We start from the raw sequence: 27,630 nt of genomic DNA, 5'->3' as shown, positions 1-27,630 counted from the left end.
CCAAACAAACAAAAACTTTAATGTGTTTTTTGCATCTTTTCCCTCCCTCTCATCTTAATCCACAATTATTCTAATGCCCCCAGGAAGATTATTTTTCTTTTCTAGTTTACACAAAAGAAAGGAGAAAGGGCAAATGGCTTATCTAAGAGACAGCTAAGCATTAGTAAGAGCCAGGAACTAGATACTATATTAAAATTTAAAGTTGCTGGGCCCAATCATTTGCAAAAATAAAAATTTACTGTAAAAAAAATAGACAAGCTGCATTAGTAATGCAAAGACATTCAAATAAGAGACTGTAATTCAACTTTCAAAGGTTTTATTTTTAGTGTTTTTAAACATTTTAATACAACAAAGATATAAAATAATATATTAGTTAAATCTGGGTTTAATTTAGAATCAAGATATTTACTTATATACAACACTGTGCTTCAAGGTATGGCTACCACAGGAACATTCACATCTTCAAGTAATACTAGTTTCTCTGTGGACAGAGTTACATTTAGGTAGAGTTCTTAAAATAAAACATGCCCACTTTAGTCCAAGCTAATTTTGCTTCCCCCACTAAGTACCAGTTTCCACTTGCTTTGTTCCATATCAGAAATACTTCAATTGTCCTAATAATCCATAAATTCTCTGAATAAAAAATTATTAAAATTAAGCATTTTTAAGATGACATTAATAAGATGGCCTGGCTACCATTCAGACAACTCAGTAGTTCATATTGAAACAGACCTGAAATAATAATGAGATTATCATAGTATTCCCTCTCCCTTTCTATCAGGCACAAATCTTCCTTATGCTTAAATATGGAATACACTGAATAAAAAGTCTCTTGGCTAATTTAGAGTAGAACATATTCTAAAACCAACCTTACTGGTCGCTGAATTATGGTTTACAGATTTCATAGATACTTTTATTGAACTTGATGTAAAGTAATAGGCCACATTTTAGTTACTTGAAATTGGTGGCATTCACTGGGTGGGAGCAGTAGGTGAGAGGGGAGACCAAGACCTACTTTCATAGTAATTTCAGTCATTCAGAGCCACTCACACACACAAGAGGGAAAAACCCTCAAACTCTTTCCTTTCTCACTGGTCACCTGAAGCAGCCTGACTTTTGATGTTACTAACAAGTCTCTACAGAGGTGTAGGGGTAATTCAGGCTGCACTTTCTACAAATGCAAACCATCTTAACTGCCAGCTGATGATGGCATTGAAACTGACATGTTTGTTGGCTTTGAAACTATCTACAAGAAACCAATATTGTTTAAGAAAGCTATTGGACTATTCTAAAAGAGAACTTTCTTGTCTCAAATGCCTGAATACCTTAAAGAACTGACACATGACTATTACTGCTAATTACTCTTAGTAAGGGATACTTAAGTCTACAGAAAGACTATCAAATAATTAAGTTTATTAGATCACAGAGTTTAAAACAAGAATATGGTTAACATTCTCAAGCATTTTGGACCAAGAATGTTTAAAAAATGTTTACTATAAAACTCATGACTCATGATGAAATTGCCTTTTGCGGAATATACTTCAAGCAGGTTAGTGTTACGAATATGACTTTGAATATATAAATAACACTTTCCAAACAGATGTCTCTAAAACAGTCTGTTTCATATGAACTATAAAAGGGTTTGGCTTCTTTGTTCTCTGTCAATTATAAGATTTTTGGAATTCTAAGTAACAATACTTCAGCAAGTACGGGGCAAGAAAGAACACCACTGGCAGTGTCAGAGTTATAAAACCAGCAGGTCTTCAGTCAATGGATTCTTTCTCGTGAACAGTCCACATTTCTTTAGCTGACTGGTTCTAAGGCTACTCTCATTGTTTTCTGATTAAAAAAACAATAACAACTGAAAAACAGACCCAGCATGTGGAAGTTGTATTTTTACTCTAGCAAATCTGGCCACTGAGAACGATGAAGAGGATAGCCATTTGAAAATTCTGCAGCATAGCCAAAAAGTTTTTCCCAAATTATTCAGTAATAGCTTACTTGCTGTCTTCAAAACCTCCTTACTCCCTATGAACTTCAATACCCTTCAGTAACAATGCCTTGCATAGACTTAAAAAAAAGAAAAAAAGAAAGGAAAGAAAAGGAAAAGAAAAGAAAAGGAAAAAAAAAGGCTACACTGCCACCAGAATTATAGAGAAAGGCATCAAGGACTTTCAATGTAACTTCCAGTTTGTATCCCCAAACCAAAAACGTTCTTGGTTCCTTCTACACTAAGGTCTCAGTATTTAAGAATATAAGCCTCTAAGTCTTCAACTGTAGAAAGGATAAAAAAATACGTATGTAGCTTCTCCACCTAGGCCCATTCACTCCCAAAATGTGAATATAAATATCACCCTTCCAATGGTTTACATTTTAACAAGAAAAAAAAATACAAAGACAAAATCTGGAAATTTCTGGACAAAACAAAGCAACAACAAAAACACAACTAAAATACAGGTTTCATATTAAAAAAAGAAATGGAAAAGAATTTTGTATCAATGCTTTCCAAGAGACTTGGAGATGATGAATTTATGTAAACACTGCCTTGTATTAGTTATAACAATAAATTATAAATCTAGCTTACCTTTTCCTCAAATTAGATATGACAAATGCAAGGCTGAAAACTTATTTTACAATCCTCATTGCAGTCTGCTGTTAGGCACTCTCGATGTCAACAGCTCTGCAAAGTTACTTGCAATTTTTTTCTATTTTGTTCTAGAATATAATCCATATGAAGGAAAGAAGACTGATGTTAGGAAATTTACCATTAAGTAGCTATCTAACATTCCTGACTTAATGTTGCCACAGATTTTTTTCGAACATTTTTCCAAAAGCCAACACTCGATCCTCGCTAGCTAAATATGGTCTTGCTCTGTCACTTGGAAAGAATGGCAGTTACACGGCTTTGACCTCAAGGGTCAAAGTACTTTAAGTAGTATAGGAAACATCCCTCACCTTTCATGATCATGCAGTTTCCTTAGATGAAATCTTGACATTTTTGTCCCAAGCATGTATTAGAATCAATAATGTAAAATATTATAAGATTCTGAAGTATGAGATTTACAAGCATAATAAAACTTGAATTGCCTTGTGCCATTTCTCAGGTGAGAAAAAAGATAATATTCAGAGTAGACTCAAATTGGGGTCATTCAGCACTGGCTGGAATTTGTTTGCATAATATTCTTCTCCTGCCCAATCCATTCAGGCTCCTCTGTAGCTTATACAGGGGTGGGAATATGACTTAAAGTGCAAAAATAAAATATTTCACCCACATTAGGAGCGGCTTTCTGCTAAGTGGCCTAATTTTAGACCTCAATATGCCAGCACTTTTTCTAACTCCTTGCTTTAAAATGGAATGTAAAAACTATGCAATTAATATTCCAAGTAGCTAAGCTCAACTGAGGCTCAAAAGCCAATTCCATAACCATTCTACTGTCATAACTACTAACCAGAATCATTAAAAGTAAAGTGACAAATATTACCACAAAGGTCAAATTACTTAAGGTACTAAATTTCTAGTGTTGTAAACGGTATCTAAGTATATCACTTCCTGACTGCCAAATTAAGACTAAGTAGAAAGAATTTATGTACACAACTGTATTTAAAAATGAAAAACAACAAAACCTTTTTTTTCACATCCGAATATATCTAAGACTGTTTACTTCTGATGGCCAAGAATGACAAATTTCAAAAACCAAAAAGTGTATTATGCCTGCAGCCGTTATAAATTTCTTTTCAAAAACAGAAAAAATATTCTTTGCATGCATACCTCCCTACTTATGGACGTAAGAACTTTATCTAACATTTGGTAACAAACTCCACTATTTTGCTCATTAAGTAACATCATTTAAAGGCATAAAACTGGGCTGTCATATGTCTAACTAACAACAATAGCACAAAGTTGTTCCAGGTACCTATCTCACTAAAATTAAGCCAATTTTATTCTTATGGATGCAGCCATTTTCCCTCATACACTTAATGACAGTCATACTGAACCCTCAGAACAAAAGAGGAACTGCATCTTCTGTTGCATCTTTGGTGAGAAATGCCAGTACTGTATTTGTACTCCTGTCACCTCGTGTATGGCCCCTTCCATTCTCTTCTTGTTTCAGGCATCCTGGTATGTTCAGTATACTTTTCTTAAAGATAGTTCAGAAGGCAGAAATTATTTGTTAGTGACACAGATCACTTTCTAGAGTTGCATTTTTTAAAAAGACAGAGATTAGTTCAAAGAATAAGTACTGCTCATTTGGTAGGGGTTTTTCCTTTGAAGATAATAAGGACCTAAAAAAAATTATTTCTTGACTAGAGTCCTAATGAAGTTAGAAAATAAAAAAAACACATTCAATCACCAAATTACTTAAGTTCAATAAGCAAGTTCTCAACCGGTGAGGGTAACAGCCTCACTTCAACATTAAGTCTGCCGAAAGAGAAGGGTCAGAAACATCTACTTAAGCTTCCTACTCACACAGATATGTAAGGACCCTTGATTGCTCTTTCTTGATTGCAGCAATCATAGCCTTGCTCAGAACATGGAACTTCACTTTGTCAACATATAAGCCAAAATGCAAGGCATCCGGGAACAGCTTAGGGGGAGAAAGCAAAAGTTATTCACTTTCAACAACTACTGTATAATTTAACCATGAACCCATTACAAATACAGACTTTATCCAATCAATCTTTTCATTATTGCTGGTTTTGAAAATGGCCAACAATATTCATTAGGTACTGTACCATTCACATTGCATTCAAAAAAAGAAAACATGGGAAACCAAATTCTTGCTCTCCTACTCTGCTGATATGCTCTGGTATTGGCTAGAGTATGGTAGTACAAAAAGAGTCTTGTCGTGATATAAAAGGCAATAAACACATCAATGGAATAATGTTCATGAGCAGCCAAAATGAAGAAGATTCCAAAGAGGTTGAGAACCCAGGATAAAGTATGTAAGAAATTCCAGCTTCTTGGTGTATCTGGGAAAAGGACAGAAAGATCATTTTAAAACCACATTCTTTCCAATGCTTCTAGGTCACGTGTTTCTTAAGTCAGTCTGCTACTTTCATCTTCATAGAACTTGACACCCTTCCCACAGCCTACTCTATAGCCAGTCATCTAATGCATGGAAGCACTAAAGAAATACTTACATTCAGTGACAAAGAAATTCAGCATAGTTAGGACGACTGTGTGGCCACTGAACATGTAATCTCCACAAGTGTGAACACCAGTTAGGGTCATACCAAAGCCACTCCAAATGGCAAAGGCCCGGTGTAGTTTCTCCCATACACTGCCATATATCTATAAAGAAAGCTACAAATTAGTGCTTCTAATGCCTAGAGAGGTAGGGGCTTCCAAACATCCCTCATATTGAAATTCAAATGCCAAATGACTTAGAAATAAGATCTGAACAAATGCAACCAGACTCCCAGTCTAATTAATTCATTCCAGACATTAAGAAAGTGTGGTCAGAAATATTCTGGTAATTACATGAAATCTATGTAATTCAAATTTCTCTAAGAGTTCCTTTACAATGAAAAGGTCACCATTACACAAAATATTTTCAAGTTTTTAATCCAATAATGCAGTAGTATTTGCTGGTTGTTCTTGCCAGTAAGAAAGAGGCTATGACAGAGACAATAGCTACCATTCAGTATCTATTCTTCCCTTCTTCATTGGTAACAGAATGTCTACTTTATTTGACACAGCAATGAACTCAACCAAAACACTGCATTTCCTAGCCTCCCTTGCAGGTGTGGTTTTGTGACTAAGTTCTATACAATAAGATGTAAATGAAAGTGTAAAAGAGTTGTGGGAAGGCTACTTATAAAGGAAAGAGACAACAACTAGGAGGAAGTCTTTTTCACCTTTCCTTCTTTGAGCCTGCAACTCGGACATGATAGTTGAAACTCTAGCAGCCATCTTGGACTAAGTGGCCTTGAGGATGCAAGCCTAGTGTTAGGAAAGTACAAAGAAGAATCATGGGTTTTTGAGAACTCCATACAGAAGTGTTAGGATAGGAGAGGATAAAGACAGAAGAATCATGGGTTTTTGATAAGTCCATATGGGTACACATGACCTAATTTCAGATTTCTCTTATGAGGCAGAATAAACCACTATTTATTAAACCATGCCATCTTGAATTTCCTGTTATTAACAGCCAAACCCAATGCCAACTCCCATATATAAGCTTAAAAAAAGCAATCCATTTGGAGGAAGAGTTTGAGTAATGGTCCTTCTTTCAAAAAAAAAAAAAAAAAAAGCAAGTATTTAACACATAGTAACAGTACAAAGAATTCCTAAAATTTTACATGCATTTACTATGTGAAAGACATGCTGCTAAGTGCTTTAAGTATTACTGTATTTAATTTCCACAATAATCCTATGAAGTGATTCAATTATGCAGCTGAGGAAACTGGTTTAGAGAGGTCACACAGCAGGTAAGTAACATAACCAAGATGTGAATCCAGGAAGTCCAATTCCAAAGTCCTATGTCTTAGAGGGCCTCTCTACTTCCTAGATGGGGTGCTACCCAATTCATGAATCGTTCAATGAAGTCAATTAGAACTTTAAAGAAAATAACCTCACAAAACAACCAACCAAACAAAAAACCAAAGGCCTATGTTTTATTTTATTTATTTATTCATTTATAAGATTTTATTTATTTATTTGACAGACAGAGATCACAAGCAGGCAGAGAGAGAGAAAGGAGGAAGCAGGCTCCCTGCTGAGCACAGAGCCTGATGTGGGGCTCCATCCCAGGACCCAGGACCCAGGACCCAGGACCCTGGGATCATGACCCGAGCCAAAGGCAGAGGCTTTAACCCACTGAGCAACCCAGGCGCCCCTAAAGGCCTACGTTTTGAAGATTCTACTATGGCTAATTAACAACAGCAACAACCTCATAACACAATTTCATTAGAAATCTCACTTGCTGATTATGTACTACCTAGCTTTCCCTTTCTGCCTTAGTGAAGGGCAGGACAGGAAAAGGGATTTATCATTAGAGAAAAGAAAAGAAAAGTTACTAAAATACACATAGTTTGATTCTTCTAAGACCTCTAATGAGAATAGGGTTGGAGATGGTACTCTTGTGAAAATAAAAAATCAGGCAGTGAGGAACAGAGACTGCTAGGAAAATATCTCTCAGACAAGGGCAGGAAACAAGTGATGCCAGTCAAAAGAAAACAATCATTGCTCAGATACCCAGTCTCCTTAACCCTTCCAATTTTAAATGTCCCAAATATTCCGTATCTTCTTTCCTTAAGGTGGGTCCATTGCTACATTTCAAAAACAGGTAGTTCTTGGTTTTGTTCCTAAACCTCCTACTTCTGGGAATGAGATTTCGAGCAATTACTTTATTTCAATGAAAATGCCCTATGGAGTTTACTGTAAGGGACTTGATTGCTAGTTATTATCACCTTAACTTTCTATTTTTAACAACTGCTACAAATGATACAGGTCAATAAGTAGGTTATATTATAATGTAAAAACAATTAACAGTATTTAGGGCAGATTTGAATAGAAATGTCCATATATAACTAACTGATAATGAAACACAGTCATCAGAGACAGAAGGAGGGCTATCCACACTACAGAGGAATGGTATCTAATTTATTTTTGTAGCACACATTATAGCCCAATGCACATATAACATTCTCTTTAGTGGCTGACCCACAATTAAATCCCTCTGCTACAGAAAATTCTCTTTTCAGTATAATAAGCTTATATTTTTATTCTTTAAAATATCTTCTAATCAATTACCATACTACCCGGGGAAAACTATTCTATCTCTACTTCACATCATGTGCATAAATAAATTCAAATGTTAAGACTATATAAGAAATTTATATAAGAAATATAAAACATTAAGACTGTAGGGGCACCTGGGTGACTCAGTGGCGTAAGCGTCGACCTTCACCTAAGCTCATGATCTCAGGGTCCTGGGATCAAGCCCAGAGGTGGGCTCCCTGCCCAGCCGGTCTGCTTCTCTCTTTTGCTCTGTCTCTCTCCCTCTACCCCTCTCCCTCAGCCCCTCCCCCTGCTCATGCTCTCTAATAAGTAAATAATAACCTTTAAAACATAAAACTGTAAAAGTCTCATATCACCATCTTTCATGAATCAGAATGGCAATGACTCTAATAATTGACAGTTAAGTAGTGCTGGCACAGGAGTGGAAGACTGACATGAATATAATATTGGTAGTAGAGATAAATTTGCTTTTTCTGCTGGATATTTGTGCAGTATGTAACAGTATTGGTAGTAGTGATAAACTTGCTTTTTCTGCTGGACATCTGTGCAGTATGTATTTAATATGCATATTCTTTGATTCATAATTCTACTTCCAGGAAATTTATCTTAAGTAGATGATTAAATAACAGAAAATGCCTAAATGCACAAGAACATTTATGATAGCATGATTTATAAATAGTAAGATTTGGAAAAAACATAAATGTACATGATTTGGAAACTGGTAAATCATACAATGGACACTGTAGCTATTAAAAAGATGAAATATAGGGGTGCCTGAGTGGCTCAGTGGGGTTAAAGCCTCTGTCTTCAGCTCTGGTCATGATCCCAGGGTCCTGGGATCGAGCCCCACATCAGGCTCTCTGCTCAGCGGGGAGCCTGCTTCCCCACCGCCTCTCTCTCTGCCTGCTTCTCTGCCTACTTGTGATCTCTCTCTGTCAAATAAATAAATAAAATCTTTAAAAAAAAAAAAAAAAAAGATGAGATATAGCCATATGTATTTCTTTAGGAAAAAAGTAAACAACTAACTATTAAATAAAATATAAACCGAAGAACAATGTCTGCAATATAATCGTATCTTTTATTTAAAAAGTATCTACTATATAAACTTATACGAATGTGTGAGTATGCTTAAAAACAGTCTATGTGGGAGCGCCTGGGTGGTTCAGTCAGTTGGGTGGCTGCCTTTGACTCACATCATGATCTCAGTCAGGGTCCTGGGATCGACACTTGCACTGGGTTCCCTGCTCAGCCGGAAGTCTGCCTTTCCCTCTCCCCCTGACCCTCCTCCTTGCTTGTGCTCTCTCTCTAAAATAAAATATATTTTTTTAAAGATTTTATTTACTTATTTGTCAAAGAGAGAGAGTGAGAGAGATCACAAGCAGGTAGAGTGGCAGGCAGAGGGAGACACAGGCTTCCTGATGCAGGACTCAAACCTAGGAGCCTGGGATCGTGACCTGCGCCAAAAGCAGATGCTTAACCAACTGAGCCACTCAGGAATCCCTCAAATAAAATCTTTAAAAAAAAAAAAAAAAAGCCTATGTGGCTGTATACCCAACTGTTGACAGGATTATTTATGGGACGGGTGAAAGAAGAGGGAATGATGTTTTTACTTTTTAATTTATGTACTTTCAGAAAAATAAAACACTGCCTTCACAATAAATCCTAAGTGTCATATTAACCCTTCTCCTTTGCTTACTGGTCAATCTTTTAATACCTGGAGAAAGTTTTGTCACCCTTCCGCTCAGGGCTGTAGTTTTAGTTATTGATCCTTCAGCTGCTTAATCTCTCTTGTTGGCATTTCAGCTATTTATATTGTCACAGAAGAGCTGACACATAATTTTGTTTTACACATATACAAACAATATTAAAATAACAACAAAGGTGCCAACAGAGATATCTGAGTATTTGGCAATAAATAACTAAAGCACGGAGGCTTAGAGAAATAGGATAATAAATTCTTTTGTCCAAATTTAATGAGTCACAAGGCCAATTCTGTATGCAAAGTACAGGTGATTTTCAGGTTTTTAAAATTTTTTGGTTTTTTTTTTTGTTGTTCCCATCTGCATAATCTCTCCTCTCTCAATTTAATCAGAAGAGAAGATATTGTCTATAATATACCAAAACAAGCTACAAAATTTAAAACAAAAACAACAAGTTGGCCATTATTTAGTATATCCCAGCAAAGAGTGAAGTTCAGAATAGTGTGTACTTTAAGCGGAATATAGTCAAATGGAAAACTTTTTAAAAAGAAGTGATAAGGACATCAAAGGGACCACTGTCATGTTAATATTTATATGGAGAACAAAGACAAAAGAAAAAAACTAAATTTCCTTACAACTTACAGCCCACTGACAAGTCCCTGAGACAGGCAGAGTGACCCTCCTCTAGAAACTCAGGGGCCTCGATGTTAATACTTTGCTAAGGGCAAAAGGCAATTTTAGCTTAACATTATCCTGACCTCCAAGATCCTTTAAGTCTCCTTTAACATATAAAAATTCCTTCAGAAGGGCATCTGGGGCTCAGTGGGTTAAAGCCTCTGTTTTCGGCTCAGGTCATGATCCCAGGGTCCTGGGACAGAGCCCCGCATCGGGCTCTCTGCTTAGTGGGAAGCCTGCTTCCTCCTCTCTCTGTCTCTGCCTGCCTCTCTGCCTACTTGTGATCTCTGTCTGTCAAATAAATTAAAAAAAAAAAAAAATTCCTTTGGAAACTTCCTTTATCTCTATCCCCCAAGATATGACAGCAGCCATCCTCCAAGATAATGGACCCCTGATATACATCTGAAGGGTGTCATGACTAAGGTTTTAGTAGACAGTAATAAATGACCTTGTCCTAAAAATAGCTAGCCCCCTCAAGGCCCTGGAAACCTTGCTTCCACAATTCCCTAGAGACTTAATGCTAGTCCCTAAGCCCTTCTCAATTTGAAAGTCATAATCAATCCGTCACCTGTGACAACTCCAGTGCAGATCTCTGCTCATGAGTCCTGTCCCTGTTCTTTAATAAAACCACCTTTTTTTTAAAAAGATCTTATTTATTTATTTGACAGAAAGCGATCACAAGTAGGCAGAGAGGCAGGCAGAGAGAGAGGAGGAAGCAGGCTCCGTGTGGAGCAGAGAACCTGATGTGGGGCTTGATTCCAGGACCCTGTGATCATGACCTGAGCCGAAGGCAGAGGCTTTAACCCACTGAGCCACCCAGGTGCCCCTAAAACCACCCTTTTGCAGTGAAGATGTCTCAAGAATTCTTTCTTTGCTCTGAACCTGAACATTTCCGCATCAATATGAGGAACTAAAGATGCTCAGGATAGTGGGAAAAGGCAAAATGATAATTGAAAGAAACTTGTTTTCCATAGCTCCACAGCAAAGAACCAGTATTAATGGACAAATGTAATAAGGAGGTAGATTCTGGCTTAAGGTTTCTACCAAATTATTTTAGAGGTTTATTACAGATATTAAAAATACTAAAAAGGACATTTTAAACATTTTATCTATTTATTTATTTATTCTTTAGAAAGGAGAGACAGGCAGAGAGAGAGGGAGAGAGACAATCTTAAGCAGGCTCCATGGCCAGCATTAAGCTGATGCTGGGGGCTCAAACTCACAGCCCTGAGATCATAACACCCTGAGATCATAACATGAGCTGAAATCAAGAGTTGGACACTTAGCCAAATAGGCCACACATGTGCCCCCTAAAAAGCATTTTAACACTAAAAGCAAAGTTTAAGCCTATTACATATATGGTGCCATCAACCCACCAAGAATAAGAAAGAATGATAAAGAAGGTAGCAGGCTACCTTTCCAGTACACTGCAGGTGCTGTCCTGGCACGGAGAGGGAGGTCACAAACATGGTAAAGCAGCGAAGCAAGAATACAGTGCCCATCAGACTACAGAGCCTTCGGAGAAGTATTGACCTGTGAACAGAGTGACCAAAGACAAAGATCAGAAGAAAGCAAACCAAAAATCTCCAGGAATCAAGTGTTTACTTAAAGGGAGAGCAGGCAGGAAAACTACCAGAACTAGATTCTTTGAAGAAGACAGAAATCTTAAAGAAATCTTAGATCTGAAGTATCACTGTCCAATAGAACTTTCTGTAATGACAGAAATGTTCTATAAATGCACTGTCTAATAAGGTTATCTACATGTGGCTCTTGAGCACTTGAAATGTGACTAATACATCCAAGGAGGTAAATTTTGACTTAATTTCATTTTCATTAATTTAAGTAGCCACCTGTGGCTAGTATCTGCCATGTTAGACAGTGCTCACCTAAGAGCATTGTTTCATTGATTAGAAGATATGGCTAAGAGAAAGTAAAGGAACTATTCAGGAACAGAAGTAAGACTAGTACCTACCCTGACTCTTAGCTTAATGTTAATGCTGTTATTCATATATTGTTCATTAATTATTTACTTTGTGAGAGGTAAAATTAAACAAGATTTTAGGAAATTCTTGCTGAATAATAAAATTGTAACTTGGTTACTGATAGTAGCTATCTTAAACATTCTCTAACTTTTTAAAACTTAAAAGTATAAAAATACTGAGTTTTTTAAATACTAAGTTTTGTATTAAGTACACTTAGCAAAAATTTTGAACTGCATTGTGATATCACTTGTGCTGTGATATTATTTTTTAAAATGTCCAAACCAAAAAGACTATAATAATCTTAAGCACAGGGACTATGATTTACACGTTTTCAAAATGCTCTTCTCACCCTCAAGGAAGCAATGAACACAAGAGATCTCAAATTTTAGTGTGTACACTTGGGATGGAACCTAGGAAACCACATTTTAACAAAAGCGAGGTGATTCTAATGAAAGCAGTACAAAGGCCAAACATTGGAGAGAAACACTTTCTTTGACCAATTAAACACCAAAACTTGCAATTAACTAGCCACTGCTGTGCTTTGCTAAACCTACCAAAATTTCCGATATGGTAAATTCTTTCTTGTTTTGAAGAGTGGATAAATTCAGATTCACAGGGTCTTGTGAGCCAAAGTTAAACCACAAAGCAGCAGTGATATTACACGTTTTTAAACCATCTCTGTTTTTAAGCAATCCAGAGTTAAAAAATATTGCTGGAAAATGGGAAATGAAGCAAATTATAGCCTACAAGTGTGACAATAGCAACAATCAACCTTTCTTTTCACCGTCAAAGCAATGAAATAACTGCTGCTTAGGACCTAAAGCCCATCACTGGTTTACCTCAAATCCTTCCTGGTGAGGAGGAGAGGATAAAAAATTCAATAAAGTGTCCTTGTTCTTCATCAGTGTCCACAGACAATGGAAACCAGATCTATAAGGTACATAGCTTGTAAAATTTTTTCATTATGCCTTATTTTTTTAACTTAAATCAAGTAATTTCCCTGCATTAAAGTAGAAAAGAAGCTTCCCCTTACACTTAATTTTAATAAAAAAATTCTCTCCTTTACATTTCTTAGTGAAAGTGCCGAAGAAGCACTTTCCCTATTCAGCAATTTCCTGTATCATCTTAAGCAAACCACAATGACTAGATGTACATGGTATGCAAAATAATCCCTTTTCTAATAGGCCTCCTCCAAGCAGAGAATTTCTTTCATCCAAACACTGTCCATGACCAAAGACTGTCCTTGGAGTTTCTATTCTTCCACAAAAGCATTTCCGATTTGTTTTCAAAGAAAGTTACAGCTAGACTATCAGCAGTTGGCTCATGTCTGGACATCACCATCTCTGATCTTTGCCTGCAGAATATATTCAGAATACTACTAAATATGTAGGTATTACCTCACAGTGACTTTCTTGTTGATCAAACCCGAGGCATTTTTCATAACGACTAAAGGAAATTAACAAGGAAACTACAAAGGGAGAAACAAGGTTTGATGAACTTTATCCAAGACAGTCAAAATATTTCGTCTTTTAATGGCATAACTGAAGTACCTGTGTTTGTGAAGAAGAAGAACCAGGAGCCAAATATAGCACAATATCATGCCACATACTTCTGTCATGGCAAAGGCCCATGGGATTCTAGGAACACTGGAACAGAAAAAAATTACATTTTGGACTGACAAGAAGTGTATGTATGTAATTGACACCCTTTGCAATAAGATACTCTTCTAATTGCTTCCCATTAACTTTTCTCTCTTTTAGGAGATGGTATTCAAAGAAACTGGGGGGAAAAAAACCTGTTTCGTGAAGTATTCCATTTACCAAAACCTCTTTGCTGTCTGTGGTTCCCAATTAATGGTTCTCTGTGAAGAGGTTACAACCCTTTTCTTCTCTGTAGCATGGTAGACCTGGATACAGAATTGTCCACAAACATCAATGGGAAAAGTTTCACTTCATGCATGATGGGTTAACTGAAGAATCAGGGCTGGAACTTGACTCTTTTTTTTTTTTTTTAATAACAAATTTGGTTTTGTTTTAGAGGCAATAGAGTTTTTGTTTTGTTTTACTCCTTTATTTCTCTGTGCCCTCCTTTGTTTTATATCCCTGTTTTCTTCTCTCTTTTCAACTGATTTCTCTTTCTTCACCAAATCCACAGCTCCTGTGATTATTCATTAGTGAAGTATATGTCACATTTCTAAATTTGAAAAGAAAGAGAGAGGGCACCTGGCAGGCTCAGTTGGTGGAACATGCGACTCTTGATCTCAGGGTTGTAAGTCTGAGCTCCACACTGGGTATAGAGATTACTTAAAAATAAAATCTTGATAAAAAATACATACATAAAAAGGGGAGGAGGAGGAGAAAAAGACAACACAGGAGGGAATAGGGTAAATGTGAAAATGAGTTAGTGCAAACAGGCCATCTGGTAGGATTATTGTCTTATTTTTATTCTTTGTACATTTCCACTAAGAAGTCTTGTACAATATTGTGTTCATTTTATAAGAAGACAAAGGTATTTATTAAAAAGAAAACATGAAATCTGAATGAAAGATATTAATAGTCTACTGCAAAACTTATTCAGAGTAAGTGAAGAGTCAATCATCTTTAGTCAGGGACTTACCTTTTGTTACCTCAGAAAAAAGACTCCTCTTCTGTATTTTTAATCGATTACGGCCTTATTTATCTGGCATTACTGGGGAATGGGTTATTTCATATATCAGAAATTTTCAGATAAAAGAAAGATTCCTGAGGTGCCTTGGTGGCTCAGTCAGTTGAGCATCCGACTCTTGGTTTCAACTCAGGTCATGGTCATGGTCATGGTCATGGTATTGGGCTCTATGCTTAACATGGAATTTGCTTGAGATTTTCTCTCTCCTTCTCCCTCTGCTCCTGCCCCTCAAAAAATACATCTTTAAAAGAAAGATTCCTTTAAGTGACTTTTAACTATATAAATGTTTAAAATGAACATTTAAAAAAACCGTATTTGTACATGCATGTCCAAAAATATGTGTGTATGTGTGTGTGTGTGTGTGTGTGTGTGTATATATATATATATATATATATATAAATGTATGTAAAACAGTTTTACAATGTTTAGGATGAAATTAAGTTTTCTGTCCCATCCCCTACCTAATTCTTGCTCCCCAGAGGTAATCACTTTCACTCTCGTGTTTTATTTAGCATTGTATCTTTCAGTTAGCCCCCCTCCTACCACCCACTCCCATTTTCTCTTCCCTATCTCAATATTGTTCCACAACTTTTTAAAAAATAAATTTTGCAGGGCGCCTGGGTGGCTCAGTGGGTTAAAGCCTCTGCCTTCGGCTCAGGTCGTGATCCCAGGGTGCTGGGATGGAGCCCCTTATCGGGCTCTCTGCTCAGCAGGGAGCCTGCTTCCCTTCCTCTCTGCCTGCCACTGCCTACTGACAGTGATCTCTGTCAAATAAAATAAATAAAAATCTTTAAAAAAAATAAATTTTGGCTTTTACTTAACGTAAGTTTGTAAATATCATTTACAGCTGAGTCAGTAGAGAACAATCCCTTAAAGCAGAAATTCTTAGAATTCTCTAAAGCTAAAATATAACTTTTTTTTTTTTTTTTGGTTTGCTCTGTTTCTTGTATGCCTATCACCATTCATCTTCAAACTATTCTATCAATTTCAATTTTTTCTTTTGGGGAAATTTCTTCTAGAACTCCTCTCCATTTTTTTTTCTTCCCAATTTAGTATGGTTGCATTTTCTAGTCCTCCTGTATGGCTCTTTTTTGAAATAAAACTTGACCTTCATCTTGGAAATTCACCTTTTCTGTATTAGATTCTTTGGCTCCTGAATCCATGTTCTCCTCTTTTTCAGTTTACTCCTTAGTCTTGATGATGTGTATCCTCCAGTCGTTTTCTAAGAAACATAGGCGAAGGATAAACTTGGTTGTTGTTGTTTTTAAGGGGTGGGCGGAGAGAGAATCTTAAGCAGGCTCTGCACCCAGTTTAGAGTCTCATGCAGTGTTCCCTCTCACAACCCTGAGATCATAACATGAGCAGAAGCCAGCAGTCGGGATGCTCAAATGACTGAGCCACACAGGCACTCCCTTAACTTGTTTTTAATGTTAATTTTACTGAGACTTAATGAACAACCAGAAGAGAATCATCTCTGTTGGATGTACACTTCAATGAGTTTTGACAAACATATTCAGTCATATAACCACCACCACAATAAAGATATAGAATATTTCATCACTCCAAAAAGCTCCCCTGTGCCCCTATATAATCAATCCCCTCTCTCATTTCTAGACCTGGGGCAACCACTCAACTGATTTCTGTCCTGTATAGGTTTGCCTTTCCCAGAATGGCATATAAGTGGAATCACACAGTATTCCACATACAAAAGGTATGTATCTGGCTATTTTCACTTGTCATAATATATTTCAGATTTACCCATGTTACTTCATGTGTAAGTCTATCCACTCTTTATCTATGATTTTTTTTTAAAGATTTTATTTATTTATTTGACAGACAGAGATCACAAGTAGGCAGGCAGAGAGAGAGGAGGAAGCAGGCTCCCCGCTGAGCAGAGAGCCTGATGTGGGGCTCGATCCCAGGACCCTGAGATCATGACCTGAGCTGAAGGCAGAGGCTCAAACCACTAAGCCACCCAGGCGCCCTATCTATGATTTCTTTATCCATTCACTGGTGGATGTATATTTTGGATATCTGATGGATATGTGGATATATCCCATTTTGGGTGGTTTTGAATAAAGACCACTACACATCTTTGTATGAACGTACGTTTTCATTTCTCTTAGGCAAACACTTAGCAGTGAAACTGTTTTGTCCTATGTTAAGGGTATGTTTAGCTTTTTAAGAAACTGTCCAAGTTTTAAAAGCAGTTTTGTCATTTTGCATCCCTACCAGCAATATATGAAGAGTAGCAGGTGCTCTAAATCCTCATCAGGTATTATAATTTTTTTTTCATTTTAGCAATTTTAGTAGCTGTGGGGTTGGAAACTTTGCAATATTTAAAGACTTGCAAACTTAAAATTCTCCTTGGGTCTAGCCTTATAACTAACTGGTAGTTTGCCTGGACAGACAACTCTATATTAGACCTTATTTTCTCTTAGAAAGTTAAAGATAACTGCTCTCATTTTCTAGCTTCCACTCTTGCAAAGAAGTTTGATGCTATCTGGATTTCTAATCTTTGTATGTTACTTGATCTGTCTCTTAAGAAGCTTTAAGGATCTTCAGTCTAAATCCAGTGTTCTGAAATTCTCCATTTCTTGTACTGAGTGCTCAGTGGGCCCTTTCAATCTGGAAAGCCATATCCTTTGAATTTGGGAAATTTCCTTACATCCTAAATAATATCTTCCCTTTTCCTCTATATTTTCTGTTTACTGTTTTTGTCTGCTATTGTGTCAACTGGATGATCTTACCTTTTCTCCTCTTTTTTTTTTTTTTAAAGTAATCTCTATGCCCAGTTGGGGGGCCTCAAACCCACAACTCCAAGATCAAGGGCCGTATGCTCCACTGACTGACCTCTCCACTACTTTTCATTTGTTCTACATACTGGGCAATTTCTTCAAATCTATGTTCCAACTAGTCTGCTGGATTTTAAATTTCTACTTTCATTTTTTATTTTCCAAAAGTTTTTCTTTCCTCTGAATTTTTTTTTTTTAAAGATTTTATTTTATTTATTTGACAGAGAGAGAGATCACAAGTAGGCAGAGAGAGAGGAGGAAGCAGGCTCCCTGCGGAGCAGAGAGCCCGACGCGGGGCTCGATCCCAGGACCCTGAGATCATGACCTGAGCCGAAGGTAGTGGCTTAATCCACTGAGCCACCCAGGCGCCCCTCCTCTGAATTTTTTTTTATAGCCTACTGTTACTGTCTCATAAAATGCAACAGCTCTTATCTGTGAGAAAATGCTTTTTTTTTTTTTGAAGTGTTCTTCTGCTCCCTATTTTGTATTTCCTACTTTGCTTTTTTCTGTTTGTATTGTTCTGTTTTCCTTAAATGTCTGGTCATTCTTTCTTTTTTTTTTTTTTTTAATATTTTATTTATTTGACAGAGAGAAATCACAACGAGGCAGAGAGGCAGGCAGAGAGAGAGGAGGAAGCAGGCTCCCCGCGGAGCAGAGAGCCCGATGTGGGGCTCGATCCCAGGACCCTGGGATCATGACCTGAGTCGAAGGCAGAGGCTCTAACACCCAGGCGCCCCAATGTCTGGTCATTCTTGACTGACCATTAATACCTGACAGTGAAGTACTAAAAAAATAATAATTTGATGCTCTGTATGCACAGACTGGGCTTGTTATGTTGTGGGTTTCACTGCAGAGTGATAGAGCAGAGGTCTGGCTGAGGAGCTAGAGATATCTCCCCTACCACAATATCTAGAGTCCTTTTCTCTTGTGCAGGTTTTCTAAGGAGAGAAATCTGTTTTCTGCTTAGAGAACTGGCTCCGGGTGGGAGTAGGGATGGGAAGTCTGGCTACTTAAGGAAAGGAGCTAGAAGTCTCAGTGATCGGTATATAAATTTATAGTAACCACCTCGAAAACACCATCTGGGCATGGTGTCCCAGAGTCCCTCACATTTAACTGGTCTGGAGAATATTCCACCTATCTTCTGTTGGAATAGAGGTCTAAAAGCCTCCTAAGTTGCCAATTCTCCCATATTTATCTGTAACTAGTTATGAAAGATGCCTGGTGCCACCTGTTTTGAGAGTTTTTCTGGAGCTCTGAAATACAAATAAACTCACCTCTTGGACACTGCTAGTCTCCATTCCCAATTTTACAATAGGGACTCAGCGTTCTACTTTCCAAACTCTCAGCATTATCACTGTTTTTGCCTTCATGGGATTGTAGGGCTCCCCCTTATCTCCTTTTACTGTCATTTTAGTGAAGTACTGTAAGGAAATGTTTATTCAATATCTCATATTTATTTTGATGCAAAGTTTTCTAAAATGCATTACACACGGATACGCCTCTTTTTTCTGGATAAAAATTTAACTTTCTTTGGTAATTTAGTCATGATTGTGAACAATGATTATTTCACTGAACATGGTAATGACTTCAGAGACTACTGAGGAACGAAGGTTAATCTCCAGACTAGAGTAGTTTTTCCTTTAGTTATATTTGCTTTTTATACTGCTTCTGGTTCTTCCCTTGTTATTATGGCTATCAGCTAACCCCTCTCGCTGTTGTTAAGTGGACTTGCCAATAAAGACATCCCTTTCTCCTTCTAAATTTCTATTTATGATGTGCTAAAGTTCTTGGGATTGTTGACATAAGCTTTAGATGCAGACTCTGAAACAAAGATCAGTGTGAAAGTGAATAGGAAGGAGTGTTCCCAAGAGAAACCTTAGTGTAGTGAGGAAATGAGATCAGGAAGGCAAGTAAGCAAGGCAAGGGTGAGACATTAAACAAAGCCTTGAGGAGTACTATGGCAAGGGTTAAATATGGCTCAATCCTGTGTGGAATCTGAAAGACAGTATAGGTCTGACCTAAAAGTTGTCCCAATTAGAGGGAAGAGAAATAAAATATGTATACCCCATCTCATCAGTCATTGGTTAAGGGCTATTGCTGGTAGGATATAAAGTCCTAAGCATGTCTGCCTCTCTTTCCAAGCATATAAAATGTGTTCAAGAGCTCAGAAGCAGCTCTTCAACAGAGACACATTTGCTGGATGTTGGGAGTATCCGTGTGCAAGAAAATGAAAAAGAGAAAGTACATAAGGAAGAACACTGACACTACCTGCTATCATTCTCCTAAGAATAAAGCTTACATGGGGCGCCTGGGTGGCTCAGTGGGTTAAATCCCCTGCCTTCAGCTCAGGTCATGATCCCAGGGTCCTGGGATCGAGCCCCACATCGGGCTCTCTGTTTGGCGGGGAGCCTGCTTCCCTTCCTCTCTCTCTGCCTGCCTCTCTGCCTGCTTGTGATCTCTGTCTGTCAAATAAATAAATAAATCTTAAGAAAGGAAAAAAAAAAAAATAAAGAATAAAGCTTACATGCTTAAGAGCATAAGATTTGTAGTGGGAGGCACTACAAAAAGGCAAAATTTGGTTTCAAATCCCCACTGCAAACTGAAAATCACATATAGGTCTAAAAATTTTGTACATACATGTTCATAAGCAACATTATTCATAGTAACCAAAAAATGACAACCATTCATCAACTGATGAACAGATAAACAAATGAGTATATCCATACAATGGAGTATTATTCTGTAATAAAGAGAAAGAATAATTATTTAATAAATGGTGCTGTATTAAGGGCACCTGGGTGGCTCAGTGGGTTAAGCCTCTGCCTTTGGCTCAGGTCATGATCTCAGGGTCCTGGGATGGAGCCCCGCATCGGGCTCTCTGCTTAGTGGGAAGCCTGCTTCCTCCCCTCTGTCTCTGCCTGCCTCTCTGCCTACTTGTGATCTCTGTCAAATAAATAAAATCTTAAAAAAAAAAAGGAGTAATGAAGTACTGATACATACTACTGTATGGATGAATCTTAAAGACATTATACTAAATCAAAGAAGCCAATCAGGGGCACCTGGGTGGCTCAGCGGGTTAAGCTTCTGCCTTCAGCTCAGGTCATGATCTCAGGGTCCTGGGATCAAGCCCTGCATCGGGCTCTCTACTTGGGAGGGAGCCGGCTTTCTCTTCTCTCTCTGCCTGACTCTCTGCCTACCTGTGATCTCTCTCCCTGTGTCAAATAAATAAATAAAATCTTAAAAAAAAAAAGCTTAAAAACAAAACAAAAAAACAAAGAAGCCAATCACAAGAAAAGGCCATCTTTTCTTTTATAATTCCAGTTACATGAAATGTCCAGGACAGACAAATCAACGGATACAGAAAATAGATTAGTGGTTGCCAGGGAATGGAGGGAGGCAGGAATGGAATGGGACTGATAATGGACAGGGATTTCTCTCCGGGCTGATGAAAATGTCCTGGAATTAGTGGTGATGGCTGCACAATTGTAAATATATTAAAAACCACTGAACTGTAAACTTTAAAAATAAGATCCTCATTTTTCTTCCAAGCCAGTCTTCCTCCTTTCTCCCACTATGCCTTGGTTATATAGTCTGTATAGAACCTCAGCCTCAGAACTATTCCATATTCTGGATTTGTCTGAAAATTTCCTCATGATTAGATTCAGGTTATATTTTGGGAGGGGCAAGATTATAGATGATGAACATCACATCCAATGCACATAATGTCACTCTGTCCCACAGCAAGGCTATATTTGTTCATTTGATTAAAACGATGCATGTGGGGCGCCTGGGTGGCTCAGTGGGCTAAGCCTCTGCTTTCAGCTCAGGTCATGATCCCAGGGTCCCGGGATCGAGCCCCACATCGGGCTCTCTGCTCGGCAGGGAGCCTGCTTCCTCCTCTCTCTGTCTGCCTGCCTCTCTGCCTACTTATGATCACTCTCTGTTAAATAAATAAATAAAATCTTTTTTAAAAAAAATAAATAAATAAAATAAAACGATACATGTCAGATCATGCCATCATCAAGGTACCTTATTCTCCCTATAATTAAGTAATATGTGAGATATTTTCAGATTACGTGAACATCCTTGACCTTTCACCTAATGATTTTAGCATGAACTGATGACTTGCCTGAATCAATTAATAGGCTGGATATTGCAAAATAGGCCATCTATTTATTCATATTATTCTTGAAGAATATCCCCTCTCACCCCACCATTTTTTATCACTATGGATTCAGAGTCTCTTACTCAATATATTAGAATCCATTACCATAATTATGTTTCTGATGTTCCAATTGTCCCAGTTTGCTCAGTGCAAGCCCCTTCAAGCTGACTCATACACTCTTTTGACATGCTTTCATAGGTTTTATGCACTCTCATGGTTTATGGAACAAGAGCTGTTTTACTCATTTTATACTTTCCTTGCCCCACACTTACAACCAGTTCCTATCAGTTCTTAGAAATCTTCCTCACTCTTCTTTGATTAAATAGTTCTCTGCTATATAGACATACTATAGTATATTCAATCAGTTTTCCATGGATAAGCATTTAAATTTCCAATATTTATAATTACTACAAATAATGTCACATGAATAAATTTGTACATATGTTGTTTCATATTTGTGGATATATATTTTTAGCAAAGTTCCAGAAAGTCTCCTATTCTCTTCGGAATCCTAACAATTAGCTTTTGTTCTTACTGACTCTTGTAAAGGTCACAGATGACCAACATTTTGCTAAATCCAGTCATCAATTATCCACTTTACTGATCCCTCAGCAGAACTTGACACAGTTAATTATTAATTATTCCTGCCCTCTTACATTTTTCTTTTTTAAGTTTGTTTCCAGAATACTACTTTCTTTCTGCCCTAACATTTTCAGTTCTCTTTGCTGGTTTTGCCTTACTTCTAAGACTACCATTACACTGTTCTTGGGCTCCATCTTTAATCTTCTTTCCTCTTCCAAACTCATTCCCTAGAATACTTTATCTCACGTCATGGCTTTACCTATTCTGGCAACTTCCAAATTTCAGCCTGTATCTCTCTGAACTCCAGCTCATCTGTCTCTTATGTGACATCTGAAGACATCTCAAATTTGACATGTCCAAAACCAAATCCTTATTTTTTCTCTCCAACTCAGCTCCTTCCATAGTCTTCCCATCTCTGTAAAGGGCAACTTCAACCCGGATACTCAGGTCAAAAGTCTCAAGAGTAATCCTTGACTTTTTTCTTTTTCTTACACCTTACATACAAATCCATTAGCAAATCTTGTCACGGTGCTTTCTAAATATATGAATAGAACTTGACTCTTTCACACCATCTCTCCTACTATTATTCTCATCTAATTCACTTCATTTCTGTCTAGATGAATTCAACTAATTTAATCCCTGCTTTCCCACACCCACACCCAGGCTATTCTCAATACAACAACTATAGTTACCTTTTATTTTTTTTTTTTTAGGATTTTATTTATTTATTTAACAGAGAGATACACAGCGGAGAAGGAACATAAGCAGGGGGAGTGGGAAAGGGAAAAGCAGGCTTCCTGCAGAGCAGGGAGTCCGATTTGGGGCTTGATCCCAGGACCCTGGGATCATGACCCGAGCTGAAGGTAGACGCCTAACGACTGAGCCACCCAGGCACCCTATAGGTACCTTTTATTTTTTTTTTTTTTAGATTTTATTTATTTATTTGACAGACAGAGATCACAAGTAGGCAGAGAGGCAGGCAGAGAGAGAGAGAGAGAGAGAGAGAGGAGGAAGCAGGCTCCCTGCTGAGCAGAGAGCCCGATGCGGGGTTCGATCCCAGGTCCCTGGGGTCATGACCTGAGCCGAAGGCAGAGGCTTTAATCCGCTGAGCCACCTAGGCACCCCCCTATAGGTACCTTTTAAAATGGAAGTTAGATCACTGTACTCTTCTCCTAAATACTTTCTAATGGCTTCCCTTCTCATTCAGAATGAAAGCTAAAGTCCATAAAACAGTCTACAAGTCACTATGCAATCTAGATTCCTGTCTTCTCTCAGACTTCATCTCCAGCAGTTCTCTCTCCATCTCTCACTTGCTGTTTCTTGAACATGCTAAGGATACTACCAATTCAAGATTTTTTGCACCTTGTTTCCTCTGCCTAGAATACTCTTTCCCCAGATTTCCATATGCTTTCTTCCTTACTTCCTTAGGTTCTTTTGTTTATAGTTGGGAAACCTGTACGGAATAGAGGAGGAGATAAAGGGATCTAACAGCTTCTTAAACAGTTCCACTAAATTCTTCGTATTGCGCACCACCCTTTTACCTGCAATAACCAGAACTTTGAGAAATCTGCAACACAGACTGGGTTGGTTCTGTTTTCCTAACTGCTGTTTTTGAGTTAAGTTATTTTAGGTCTGTTAGTTGCCACTCAAACATCTATTTTCAAACTTCCAAAAATGTATGACAGCTTTTTCCTCTCTTATCTGCCCTATCTTTGTAGGCTTTCCACTTAAACAAACAAAAACCTCTTTACTATATTTTTAGTCAGGGTTTGAGAGGAACAAAATGTGGTATGTATGTCATTCTGACATTGTAATATGGATACACTGATTCATTTCATTTTAAAAAACATATTACAAGGCACTTTCAGAAGGGTAAAACAGTTTATAAAAACAAACAAGAAAGCTCTACAAACTATAAAAGCTTTAAAAAATCACAAATATAAAAACTAACAGTTTTGAAATTTGTTCTATTCTTATTTTTCACATGCATATACTATATTATTATGCACTCAGCATTTCATAAAAACAAGATACTATCAATGAATCAGTTTGTACTATTTGTGATAATTCCAATTTATGTGGTAGTACAGGAGTCCTCCCCCTACTTTTGGAAAAGCTGAATCCCATTCATCATAAAAAAAAGGTAACCAAATTTCATTTATTACAGACAACATTCCATGAAACCCTTTTACAATTTCAAGTGCCCAACAAGCTATGATATAGCTACAAAAAAAAAAAAAAAAAAAAAAAGCAGTGACCTTTCCCACTCACACAGGCTTAATGTCTAATTTACTCCAGGACAAAAAAGCAATTTTGAAGTATATCTGCATATATTACCAGATAAAGCAAAAAAGTGTGCATCAACCAAAATAATAATAAAAAACACAATTATCATAAATACATTATTATCACTGTTTTATAGCAACTTTCTACAAACTTGGCAACTAGAAATAAAACTTACCTGTCTAAGAAGATATCTGGGAGTGGTGGGTAGGTCTGCATATCAGGCACTCGCTCGTGGACTATAACCATAATGAAAGATGTAAACCCAAATACTATAAAAACATATATACAACTCAAAATGGTCTTCCAGTACTCTGGGTCCAATCTTCGAATAGAATGTTTGTTTTTACCATTCATGTATTGGTACTGATCAGAATTCAAATCAGTGATGGGTCCATCACAGTCATGTGAAGGCTCCCCATTACAGAGCCACTCTGCGCTCTGAAGAGCACTAATGAAAGGTGTCATGGAACCCATGGGACTGTCACTGTTGTATCCCATTTCTTCTAAAACATCAATATGTATTTTCTGCAATTTTCGGACTGAAAGCATTAACCTTTTAATGTCCCCTAAGATTTTGATCTCCAGAGGAGGAGACCGGAGATCGTATTCAGTCAATGTTAATAATGTGATTCCATCAAGTCGATGCTTATTACATAAAATGTCCACATATTCAAAAAAGCCTTCATCCTTCAGCCAAACAGCTACATGCTTGGTAGTCCAGCGACGAATGCAAAGGTGATTAGGAACAGCCATTTCCTCCTCCACTGCCTGTCCAGGGAAAACAGGAAAACAAAACAAAATCTTCAGTGTGTCCTAACAACTCCATTAAGACCAAAACCATGCAAACATACCAGAAACAACAATTTATTTACATTGATCTATTAGCTTCTAGAAGAGAGGAAAAGGAATGAAAATTACTCAGGGATTGGTTTTCAATAGATTAACATCCTAATAATTTTATGCATATAAACCCAACAGCAGAAGGAAGGCTAATGACTAAACATTTTTACAAAAAGTTACCTTACAAATGACCTTTCCATACCATAGCAACCATAACTTAATTAGAAAAAGCCTACTGTTGAGAATAATTGAGAAAAATCCTATATTAATGCTTTTCATGACATACAGAAAGATATGTAATACATAAAAATAAACCAAATTTCAGAAATCTTCATGTTTGATTAAGTATCTCCCACCTCTCCAAAATGAGAAAACAAAAACAACACAAAGGCAGAAAGATAACTAGTTTTAGGAAACTCCTTAAACATATTTCTACCCACTATACAAATAACGATTTCTACAACAGCCTGTAAACGAGATATAAATATCTATAAGTATCTTAATAGCTCAGGTCCTTTTATCTACACCTTGAATATACCATTATAGAACTGATTAAGCAATTTCCTTCTTAAACTACCACCAAGATTTCAGTGACAAAATTTTTAAAAGAAAACTGTCATTTTGATGTACTCACAAATATGAAGACCCAAACTTTATGTTGGCGTATAGAAGGCCAATAATGTACTGTTTCAAAAAGCACTAATAATTTTTACTACTCTGATCCATACAGTTCTGTTTATATTCTTTCTCCATTTTAAAACTTTCAGTAACTTGGATCTGTATAAGGTTTATAAGATATACAGGAGACAAAGGCCTACATTAAAAAAAAACCCTATTTCCCTAAATACTTTTCTCAATTACTAAAGCATGTGGGTTTTCTGACATTTCCCAGATTTCTAAAGATCCTCTTCCCTTCTGAAATGATTCTTTAAAAAACACAGTAGGCAAACTTCAAAGCATAACAACAGCAAAGAATGATGCAAGAAATACCCATGTGCCCATTACCCTGCTTGAAAAAATATAAAATAATTCCAATAATTCCAATTAAACACATGCTCTGTTTCTCAATCTGGGTATCAGTATACAGGTATGTTCACTTTGTAAAAATTCAAGAAGCTGTATACTTATGGTCCACACTTTTCTCTATGTATGTTAAACTATATTTTAAAAGTGGCGCAGTGGTTTAAGCCGCTGCCTTCGGCTCAGGTCACAGTCTCAGGGTACTGGGATCGAGTCCCGCATTGGCTCTCTGCTCAGCGGGGAGCCTGCTTCCCTCTCTCTCTCTCTGCCTCTCTGTCTACTTGTGGTCTCTCTCTGTCAAATAAATAAATAAATAAAATCTTAAAAAAAAAAAAAAAGTTTGTTTTAAAAAGGCAAAAACAAAACATCAATACAAGTGAATGTCCCTCTCTGGTACCATCCCCTTCCTCCCCTTCCCAGATGAAATAATTCTTGATTTTGGTGTTTATCATTCCCTTATAACATGCATATTTGGCTATGAAAAACCTTCTATGCTTACTTATGCTGAGAAAAGTAAAAACTGCTATTGTCCTATTCTTCCCCATCCACACAAACTCTTGCCATGAAGACTCATAATCAATTAAAAAAGGAAATTACTTAACTACATGAGCACCACTTACACCATCAGAAATATTCAGCCAGCAAGAAATACTCACTAAATATTCCTTAATTCCTAAAAAACAATATTCTAGTTTTTGGAAGCCTTAAATCAAATTTTGTTTCCAAACAGAGTTTTTCATATTATTAATCCACAATGGCTTTTCAGTCTTAGGAAATTAACAGCACATCCACCTGTAAGTATCTGTACATTTTAAAAGGCTAATTCTTATATACTGTAGAGCTGTAAGAACTCTCTCTTACTCAGCTCTTTTTAGCTACAACACCATCCCTAAGGCCAAGGAATTACACATTTTATGCAGTTTAACACTGAATTTTATACACATTAATGTATATCATTTAGTATAAGTTATTACATATATATAAAATTCCATTAAAATATCATTTTGCTATTTTAGTTCATATATATACCCAGATGGTTTCATCCCACCCACTACATGCATCTTTTTTCCAAGATATGCTCTGAATAAATTACTTCATCTTTGAATATCCAACAAGCACAGGCTACAAACTCTGTAGCAGTTACAATGTAGCACACTTGGGAAGCTCATCCCACACA

The 27,630-nt window shown here is 37.1% G+C and overlaps 1 protein-coding gene across 4 annotated transcripts in view; it reads right to left on the bottom strand.

Moving 5' to 3' along the window:
• Positions 1 to 299: 299 nt before the first annotated feature.
• Positions 300 to 27,630, bottom strand: part of SAMD8 (sterile alpha motif domain containing 8) — a 52,136-nt gene continuing 24,805 nt past the window's right edge. For 2 of the 4 annotated variants that reach the window (XM_046027225.1, XM_046027226.1), the window contains exons 2-6: positions 24,769 to 25,361; positions 13,652 to 13,747; positions 11,535 to 11,652; positions 5,143 to 5,293; positions 300 to 4,971 (exon numbers count right to left, since the gene is read on the bottom strand). In XM_046027225.1, coding sequence (XP_045883181.1) covers positions 4,667 to 4,971; positions 5,143 to 5,293; positions 11,535 to 11,652; positions 13,652 to 13,747; positions 24,769 to 25,361 — 1,263 coding nt within the window. In that variant the 3' untranslated portion in view covers positions 300 to 4,666. Of the gene's footprint in view, positions 4,972 to 5,142; positions 5,294 to 11,534; positions 11,653 to 13,651; positions 13,748 to 14,403; positions 15,007 to 24,768; positions 25,362 to 27,630 lie in introns of those variants that run through there. The other 2 variants (XM_046027227.1, XM_046027228.1) reach the window with 2 other exon arrangements.

The sequence above is a fragment of the Meles meles genome, chromosome 13, assembly GCF_922984935.1.
Source record: "Meles meles chromosome 13, mMelMel3.1 paternal haplotype, whole genome shotgun sequence".
Lineage (NCBI taxonomy): Eukaryota > Metazoa > Chordata > Mammalia > Carnivora > Mustelidae > Meles > Meles meles.
Note: the sequence above shows the minus strand (reverse complement) of the source record. Positions and strands in the feature narration are given on the sequence as shown.